Below are 9429 nucleotides of genomic sequence, written 5' to 3'. Positions count from 1 at the left end.
TTATACCATTCTTAGTTTCTAGTTTGAGGTGTTAAATATATAGTAGTAGCACCTATCTATAGCGAAAGCACATCCCCGAAACTGACCTTCCTTCATGGTTGTGCTCGTTGGTATTTCTTATGTGCGAGGTGCGCCAGTGTGGCATAAGAAAGTTTTGAAATAATTAGTGATAAACATAGTTACTGCTTTTACAAAGAAGATCATTAGACAGAAACGATACAAGTCTGGATTACTTGTGGATTAGTACCACAGATATGATAATTCGAATCGGTGGTGTCTATTTAGACAAGTTGTGTGTCAAGTTCGATTGCGATAATGACTTCTGAAGGTGCTTTATTTCAGACCACTTCAGTGAAGAGAACACTGTTTCCGGCGTCTTGCGGGCTACTGGCTCGCTGGTTGGGTCCTCAAAGTCGAAGTCCATAGCCAGTGGAAAGCGAAAGCATAAAACCGTACCCAGTGATGCGTCCAATATCTGCCATTTGCGATCGAAACCACGCGGAATACTCATTGTCGAGATTCGGTATTGCAGAAACAATCATCAAGGGAAGAATGGCCGGCTCCGTTGTCCCCGGTACGCCGGAGTTACCCTCACGAATGACGATGCCATCACCAAACGGACCGGGTCGTTCCGATCCAGAAACTCTTTCTAGGCAAAAAGGAATCGTTGAAGCTAGACCGTCTGCTAGAGACAGGATATCATCTCGGGCCTCCGTGATGAGCGTCTTGGAGATGGCGTGAGGTTGAGAGCATGCCTCCATTAATTCTAGCACTCGGACTCGCAAATGTCGCGCGAGAAGTCCGTAGCCGTAGTACTGGGCGTGAAGGGCAGCATCACCCTGATTTGTGTAAATATGAATACGGTGTCCAAAGAATTTATCTCTGCGCAAGGCACGGTCGCTTGAAAATGTGCGCTGCATGTTTGTACTGCACGCTGATTCTGCCGATCGTTCTAGCCAGCTGAGCAGTGCGGTGTCAATTGCGCGTAACTCTTGGTCAATGAATTTGAGTCTTTTCAAGTCGTCTGAGGAGAAGTGCGTTCCACATAGCTGAATCGTGATTTCATCCACCTGAGCTCGAAGGCTGATGAGTCTTATAATGATTTGGTCTAGTTCCAACTCACCACCAAGCTCGCCGAAAACAGCGCCGTCCATAAGCCAGTCAGGAATATCAACCAGACCAAAGAGAGTCACTTTCCTCAGGACTCGTCTCGCATATTTGACAGCCTCGGTGGGGGGCTGAGTATTGCTGATGACATCTCTCCAATACAGCAAGACGGCCATAATTCCTGCATAATGTGGCCGACTCTGGGGCGGGGTGGAATTCCCCAAGCTGCTATTCGCGCTAATGTTATGAATTGAGTCCTCATATCGACTCATGTAACAGATCGTGAGTAAACACGCATTGATGTTATCCGGGTTCAAAGCGGACAGGTCGAACTTTAACAATGGCAGAGACTCTTGGTAGGTAAGTGATGCCCGTGCCGCCGCTGGTGGATACTTCCTCATCCTGGAGAAGACCACAAGAGCCACCGAGGACACAGCAAGAGGCAACGCCGGGGTTGACTGCCAGGCAGCCAACAGGGCATTAAGTGGAGTTTCTAAGACGGACGCGGCATCGTTGACGGGCTCCAGGTGTTTTCGCATGTAGTAAGCGATAGCTTCGGATTGAAAGTCGCGGGACAGGCCTGTACTAAGCACGACGGTACCCCTATCTGCAGACCGGGGTCCTCGTGGCCGTTTCTGCTTCCTGCTTGCATAGACGGTTTCGTCAATTACTAGCGAGAATGCCTCTTGATAACCATAACAGGTCTTTCCAGCTCTGGTGCATCTTAGACACGCAGGTCTGGTGTCGTCACACTTGGGTTCCGTTAGTCATCGGCATGAAGTGATATCTGAAGACTGCATATGTAAACCAAGAGGCATTTCACCTTTTTCCGAGCAAGCTTGCATGGCCGGCATCCAGCGGCAGAAAATCGCATTGCGATCTCGTGGCACGGTGGCTACCGAGCTCGGCGTTAACGGGTCATTCACAGTCCGCGAGTACTTCAAACGATGCCGCGGTCATTGACGCAGGCACTGATGGAACAGCCGGAGAGCGATGGGAGTTTTGTTTGGTTCATTCGGCACCATGCTCTGCCTGCCAGCGAAGAGATAGGAGGGATATTACCGCGATGACGGGTGATTGCGCTGATACGCGCAAAATTCAACATTTGGAATCCCTGTGGACTGCTGTCACATGTCAGCAGTGCCACTAGGCGGTGACTAATGGCTTCCCATAGCGGCAATAGAGGTGGTATCATAACCCAGTTGAACAGGGGAAGTCTAAGTTGAATCTAAGCAGCGCGAGTATGCCCCAGAAAGGACTAGCGCTTCCGCTTTTATGCGGCGTGGGGCTGGTTGAGCCCCGTCCAAGTCTGGGAGTCCATTCTATTTGGCTCCAGAGGCAAACAAAAGATATTCTCGATGCTTTCTTCCAAGTTAGATGGATAAAATATCGGGATCATTCGTCGGAGATATGTAAGTATATCCGGATTCGTGGGAAGGCAGTGGAAGCAAGGAGGCGCAACGGGGTATGACTGATGTTTATCTCCATGGCCGATATTCCTCCTTATAAGAGTCCAAGCCGCCCCTGGAGACTATTCTGTTGCAAGTTTTGTCTCTCTATCATATCATCTAAACGTTTGATTTGAGCTCTGAATATAGCTATTTAGCCAGCATAGTCTCTGGAGCGATGGGTTTCTTTTCAACGGTGCTGTACGAACAGTACTTCCTCTCTATCCCCGAACCGACTGCCTCCTTCTCACACAAGACTATCATCATCACTGGAGCCAACAGCGGACTGGGCAAAGAAGCTGCTCGATACTATTCCAAGCTAGGATGTACGCGTCTCATCCTTGCTGTTCGAAACGTCAGCGCCGGCGAGGCGGCGCGTAAAGACATCCTGGCGACCACCTCCGCCGCCGAATCAACAATCGCCGTCTGGGAGGTAGACATGGCAAGCTTCGACTCTGTCGTCAAGTTCACTCAGCGTGCTATCAACGAGCTCGATCGTCTCGATATTCTAGTCTGCAACGCCGCCATCAGCACTTCTAGTTTTTCTGAAATGGAAGGCTATGAAAGCATAGCGACAGTCAACGTCCTCTCCACGCTGCTGATGGCAACTCGCCTACTTCCGCTCCTCGAGAAAACAGCCGCGCTAGGCCCTGTACCGGGCGATCCGCAGCCACGACCTCCTCATCTCAGTATGGTGACTTCTGACACGCACATGATGTCTAGCTTCAAAGAGCGCAACGAACCGTACCAAAATCTCTTCTCCACGATGACCACCAACTGCAAGACCTCTGGCACACGTATGGCTGTCCAATACGCAACCTCAAAGCTGCTCGTTCTTCTCTTAATGCGCGACATGGTATATCGTCAACTTCGCTCTGGTCCTAGCACCGGTATCAAGGCCGTCAAGGACCCAGAGACGATATGCCCCGTCATCATCAATGGACCGAATCCAGGTCTATGTCAGAGCGGACTGACGCGGGAGTTCCCTGTAATGACACGCATAATGAACTTTGCTCTGCATGCGCGACCCACTAAGATGGGAGCCAGCGCCATAGTGAATAGTACCAGCGCTGGATGGGAGACGAATGGGCAGTATTTGAGTGCAAACAAGGTGCAACGCGGAAGCGATTTGAGCTGGGACGCAGCCGTGGCGGAGAATCTTCGTAAAGCAGCAGACGAGTGCTTGCAGAAGTTTCAAACAGCTTAGACGCCACATCATATAGGAAAGTAAAGATCAGCATGATTTGCGAATTGTTACGCAGGAGGATTTTGAATTATACTGGTCAGTGCTAGGCGCTAAGATAGCACCCTTCTTAATATCACCATACCAAGCTTCCGCAATTGGCCTCATAGCTGGAGATGAAAGAGTATCAGCTCGAGATAAGTACTCTTTGGAAGCGGTCGCGTACTTTACGAGTAGAGCGACATACTCAACACGATCGAATGTCGCCGTATTTCATCTGCGCCTTTCTATTTTGCCAATGTCTGTAATAATTCCCACTTTCAGTTCTCAGAAAAGTGTCCCAGCGCTATCTAAGATATGAATTGGGCTCGACATAGTTTGGGGCCTGTACCCGAAAGCCAGCTCTTGGCCGCATTTCCATGTGCCCGCCTCCAGAACCTGCGCCAATATCAACTTCGGACAGCTTCCTAAGCTTTGGATAAGTTTCTGATTAACAAGTTCATGAATCTTGTCCAAAAGAGCCGCCGTGAGAGCACGCCACTCCACAACTACATCGCTTGTAGCATCAAAGCTAGGAATCTTTTCGGTTGAGCTTAGAAGGCCTTGCGAGTAGATGTCGGGTTTGAGCGTGAGCACACCAGTGTCGACAAACAAGCCTCCGTTTCTATACTCATAAAGACCGGTGAGTGGATTTGTATGCGTCCATCGTACGTTTAAAAGGCGCTCAAAGGCCATCATGAGAGAATATGATAGCCATTGCGTCAGTTTGTGAAAGCTTTGGACGCCAGGCCTATCCTTTAGAATCTCCTGGAGAACTGAAAAGGCCAGCAGTCACCCAACGGTTCGCCTTTGTAGTGCGTGCGAGTTTTGGGCCAAATTGGGATGAGGAGCGACTGTAAGAGATCCCAGAGCTTCTTGATCTCAACACCCCGACCCTCCGCGGCAGTCTGAAGTATAATCTTATGCGACGCATTAGAACGTCAGGTGGAAACGCTTCGGATTTACTCACCAACAATGTCGCTTGGTCTGCCTCGCTTGAAAATGCTTGGGTTCGATTCTAACGAAACACCAAGGCTCTGAAGTAGGTAGCAACGGCTTTCCAGTCCGATCAATTGGTTCTTGGGGGATGCCGTCATTCCTTTGGCCAGCTTTTCTGGCGACAAGCTTCGTAAACCAGCTGCTAAATGATCATAACTCAAATCAGTAGTGCTTTCCAGTCTGAGATAGCATATCGTTGGACAGTATGCTGTAACTTACCATCAACTATCTCATTACCATCCGCTGAGAAAAGCCCAGCTTTGAACATATGTAGACTTGCTACAGCCAATCCTTCGCTGCGCCCTACGTCTAGCCCCGTGTCCGTCTCCGGCTGCTTTTGGGCAGGAAACAGCAGCAGGACTGATGTAGCCAATAAGCTGAGACCAAGTAATTATTAATAAGGCCGTACCTAAATTAGTCGAGGCCTGGTTCAGGAAATGGTCCCAGGTCAGGAAACGGTCCCTAGGTGGAAGGATGGACCTCAAGAGACCAGGGTGCCGTTTTGCAAACTCGGACTCGGAGGTCGCACTTGGGTTTGGTGGCTGTGGTGGCGGAGCTTTGTAAACTATGGCTCTATCCGGCGGGCTTTTGGCAGGCTTTTGGCGGGGTAATTGGATCTGGGGCGGCGGGGCGTCTTCCGTGAGCGCCCGGTATTAGAGCCCGTGATAGGCGACTCACTGAGAACCGTCGCCAGGTTACTTGCATATCCGGTTCTCACTAGCAAGGTGCTAACAGTTTCGTCCAGGGAGGTTTTTTCAAGGGGAGAGCTGCTAGCAGTATGACAGGGAAGGCTTGTACCACGTGGGAAGGTCTGCTACGAAGCATGGATCACGTCCTATGCATAGTCACGGCGAATGCTCGCTGGTAACAAACAGCCCAAAGTAGAGAATTTTCGGCTAGAGCGACTGTTCGCTCCGAATGACTACTCGCTAAAGGCGGGCAACCCTCCTAGATAGCGATATGACTGTTTGTATTACGACATGTACGGAGTATTTTGTGAGACATGCACAATGACACTAAATGTGCTGTAGTCTTACTTCGCTGGAAGAACAGGGCTGGAAAAGGGAACGATCGACCATTACGAGGATTTGCTTGAGACGCCCGTTACATTTTCTAGTACTGTAACCCGGAATTCCCTCTGTAGCAGAAGGTGGGCTGCAAAGCCTTGTAAAATATTAGCTGTAGTTACCTAGGATAAGAGATATTATTAATAAGTTAGCATTAAGGCGCCCTTTGCTAGCGCTAAAATAGCTCTACTTTTTATTGAATTATACTGCAACATAACGCAGAATAAAGGGATAGGTTTGCTTAAAGCTATGGTCCTCGAAGACACGCTAGGTGTAAGTAAGCTCGGATAACCACAAACCCGCTGGATGGGACAAGTCCTTGCAGTATGTCCAACATTAGTAATAAAGTTTAATATATACTACGCCCTTCCGTGTGGGTCCAAGATTGGTTTTTGACAGATGACAAATGCTTGACTTCAACTTCAGCTTGGTGGATAAAATACCCATATGCGGTTTTCATAAATATCTGTAACAGTTGTATCAAGAATATTATAATGTGTAACCGAGCTGCTTTACTTCAAATCTCAATTTGCTCTAATTCACTGATATGAAGCCCGCATCGTCAACACCAACCGCCATACTTCTGATTGACATCCAGAAGGCCTTCCAACACCCGACTCAATGGGGCTTAGAACGAAGCACGCCAGATTTTGAGAACAATATTGCAAACATCATCCAAGCGGCGCGCGTATACAACAATGGACTAACAGAGCCGCTCTCAGGCCCAGTGATTAATCCTATCCATATCATCCATATCCATCACCATTCCAGCAGTCCCGACTCCGCTCTCCACCCGTCAGCTAAGGTGCCCGGTACCGATTCGCCCGGCATAGAGCCCTTGGATTGCGCCGCACCCCTACATACTGAGCCTGTTGTCATCAAAAACGTCAATTCTGCATTCATTGGCACCAACCTTGAAGCGAGACTGCGCGCTCTTAAGGTGCGACAGCTTATCATTGCAGGATTGACAACGGACCACTGCGTCAGCACCACCACTAGGATGGCGGCCAACCTCCATGTTCTGGGTGAGGAAGCAGGTACTGATGGGAATGGTATTTTTGTGATACAAGATGGAACCGCTACGTTTGCTAAGGGCGGTTTTGATGCAGAGACTATACATGCAGTGAATCTCGCGAGCTTGAACGGAGAGTTTGCTTCGATTATTACCACAAAGAGCGCTATGAAAGCTCTGTTCTAAGGATCTTTTCTAAACCTTATTTATTTCGGTCGGGTTGTAGAAAACTAGGCTTAATAGTTATTCTAGTGGCCACTATTATATATATGGATCTAGAATAGCTCCAAGCTCCATGCCAGCAGTATACACCAAAATTGATGAATCGTTTCTCGCTGTTGGGAGAACCCCGGTGTGGATGAATTGCTCTGAGATCGGATTCGAAGGGGCATCTGGAACTAAATCTATATTGTCAGAAGCTCAGAGAAATAAATGGCAGCGTGCTTGTACTTACTTGTAATAGAAACGTGGCCGTCGCCATGGCGAACCGCGAGTGCTGATGTCGGGTTCTGGGGTTAAAGTTGTCTAGTCCATTCCGTAGGAGCACTTTGGAATTCCGCTAGGATCACAAGAATCTCTCATAAATATGGTATAACCTACTCAATGTCGAAATCTGCGGTGACCAATAGCATTGGCTTTGGCAGTGGCAGAGGTATGTTGGGTGGCGTAGAATATGGCTGTCCTGAACACCAGAGCTAGGAAAAACTTAGAATCTTTCTCAAGTTGTAATTCATTCAACAATAACGCACTTGAATCTGCCATGCTTGCGTCTTACCCACTGTAACTGCATCAATCTACAAATCAAGATCTTCTAAGCACATGACATTATAGCTCTTCGTTTATGGGACCTTACCTTCTCCCCAGCATCGTAGGAATTCCGGAAAGCCTCAAATGTGTTATCTTCAAGATCTGGCACATCATAATAATCAGTGTTGTCCTGCAAAAGACCAAAAACATACCATAATCGCTGCAAAGTAATGGCATTGTCCACACTGCTGCAACACTGGGAATCGAATTGTATGCGTATGTGGCAAAAACGCTAGCGTCGCCCTGCAGCGCTGTCTCAATGGCCTGAATAATCGTAAGGAAGTCGGGGATGTCTTAGCAGTCGGCAAGTGTATAGACTTTTGCATGCAGTAGAAGCGGAGAGATATGAGTAAGTGGAGTGGCACCTTCCTCGGACGGGTTTCATGGTCTTTGTTGGAGAAGGTGAGGGTTTGTCGTCTTCTTGATGATGGTCAGTAGACTTGTAAGGCAACTGGGTGACCTTAGAAGGAAGGTAGTCATCAAGATAGAGGAACTGGAGAAGGCAGCTGGCAGCTTGCGGGTGGTCAGAGCAGAGGTCGAGTGTTCCAGCACAAGGGTTGATGGGTTGCGGAGTGGGGTTTAGGGTAGCGGAGACGTTGGGCTGATGTTCCCGCTTGAGATTGCAGAAGGAGAGAAACGGGTTGGAACGGCGGCAGACGTGGATGTGGTGTAAGGCATATTGGAGATCATTAGCAATAACAAGTGGTATACCTCGGATTATAGGGATTCTTATGCGTCTAACAGGAGGGTTTATTTTGTTAAGATACATAACACGTGATATCCGCGCTCTAACTGTGACGCAACTAGAGAATGCTACCATGGCCCTCTCTGCGGGCCAACCTGTAGGTAACCCAGTTATTCAGTGATACTTCGAAACGTAACCGCTATTGGTGTAAGAATCCCAGGGTCATTCTTCCACAAACTCCAATTGCGCGCAGAGCTTCGAGGTTAGTACGGGAAAGCATGGTTGCCTTTTGGCTCACAATCAATCCTTCGGACCTACAAAATCCTCTCGTTCTTATTCTCGCCGGTATAGAGCTCTCCAACACTGCCATGACTACTACAAGTGCGGCTGTTTGTCATGCTGTGGCAACATCGAATCCCGTTGCAGTAGCACAGTTCTTCCATTATACATGCAAAGCAATATTAGCAAACTTCTAGCTACCGGATCCGAGGAAACTGGAATTTTTGGCGACGCGTCCAATCATTTTGGCGTTGTAGAGACTAACGGCCGTGGTATGCTTCACCTACATACGTTGATCTGGGTGCGCGGAAATCTAGGTTTACGACACTACGTGATCAACTGCTTGAGGACGGCAACTTTGCGGCTCGCATGGTTCGTTACCTTGAGACCGTGATCATACAGAGTATTAATGAAGTCGATGTACTAGATCCTAATGTCCCTCCGCAGAGAACTTCACCTCAACGACCGACGGTGCCTCAGACTCTGAATTTTATGATCAATTGCTTTTTGATAGCAATAACGTCGCTCGCCAGAAACAACTTCATTCAAAGAGACACTCTACGACATGTTTTAAATACAAGCGAAACGGATCCGGTCAAACCGCTTGTCATTTTGATATGCCGTATCAAATCATTCCCCAGTCAACAATCGACAATCTGGAAATAATCCATCTTCGCCGAAATCACTTGTGGGTAACCCCCTGGAATCCAGCCTTTGCAAGCTGCATTCGCTCCAATCACGATATATCCTGGATCCCAACGATTTCCAAATCGTTATCCATCCTCTACTACATCATTAATTAC

At 48.4% G+C, this 9429-nt stretch overlaps 5 protein-coding genes across 5 annotated transcripts; 2 read left to right on the top strand and 3 right to left on the bottom strand.

Annotated features, from left to right (window-relative positions):
* Window positions 1-407: 407 nt before the first annotated feature.
* TGAM01_v211021 (C6 zinc finger domain-containing protein) lies at window positions 408-1981 on the bottom strand (the record flags this gene model as incomplete). The annotated part of the gene is made up of 2 exons (XM_024550955.1): window positions 408-1859; window positions 1931-1981. 2 exons carry the CDS (start codon window positions 1979-1981, stop codon window positions 408-410), a joined length of 1503 nt encoding a protein of 500 aa, XP_024404306.1.
* A 752-nt stretch (window positions 1982-2733) lies between these two features.
* TGAM01_v211020 (short-chain dehydrogenase) lies at window positions 2734-3762 on the top strand (the record flags this gene model as incomplete). The annotated part of the gene is made up of 1 exon (XM_018810635.1): window positions 2734-3762. The coding sequence occupies one exon, from the start codon at window positions 2734-2736 to the stop codon at window positions 3760-3762; it is 1029 nt and encodes a 342-aa protein (XP_018656140.1).
* A 303-nt stretch (window positions 3763-4065) lies between these two features.
* Window positions 4066-5044, bottom strand: TGAM01_v211019 (urg3; the record flags this gene model as incomplete). The annotated part of the gene is made up of 3 exons (XM_024550954.1): window positions 4066-4553; window positions 4748-4915; window positions 4996-5044. The coding sequence occupies 3 exons, from the start codon at window positions 5042-5044 to the stop codon at window positions 4066-4068; spliced, it is 705 nt and encodes a 234-aa protein (XP_024404305.1).
* Window positions 5045-6390: 1346 nt separating this feature from the next.
* TGAM01_v211018 (isochorismatase hydrolase) lies at window positions 6391-7041 on the top strand (the record flags this gene model as incomplete). The annotated part of the gene is made up of 1 exon (XM_018810637.1): window positions 6391-7041. The coding sequence occupies one exon, from the start codon at window positions 6391-6393 to the stop codon at window positions 7039-7041; it is 651 nt and encodes a 216-aa protein (XP_018656142.1).
* Window positions 7042-7116: 75 nt separating this feature from the next.
* On the bottom strand, window positions 7117-8745 carry TGAM01_v211017 (hypothetical protein; the record flags this gene model as incomplete). Its single annotated transcript, XM_024550953.1, has 6 exons — window positions 7117-7253; window positions 7310-7364; window positions 7709-7764; window positions 7815-7926; window positions 8039-8399; window positions 8666-8745. The coding sequence occupies 6 exons, from the start codon at window positions 8743-8745 to the stop codon at window positions 7117-7119; spliced, it is 801 nt and encodes a 266-aa protein (XP_024404304.1).
* Between the last annotated feature and the right edge of the window lie 684 nt (window positions 8746-9429).

This window comes from Trichoderma gamsii (assembly GCF_001481775.2).
Source record: "Trichoderma gamsii strain T6085 chromosome Unknown Scaffold_83.2, whole genome shotgun sequence".
NCBI classification, from domain to species: Eukaryota; Fungi; Ascomycota; class Sordariomycetes; order Hypocreales; family Hypocreaceae; genus Trichoderma; species Trichoderma gamsii.
Note: the sequence above shows the minus strand (reverse complement) of the source record. Positions and strands in the feature narration are given on the sequence as shown.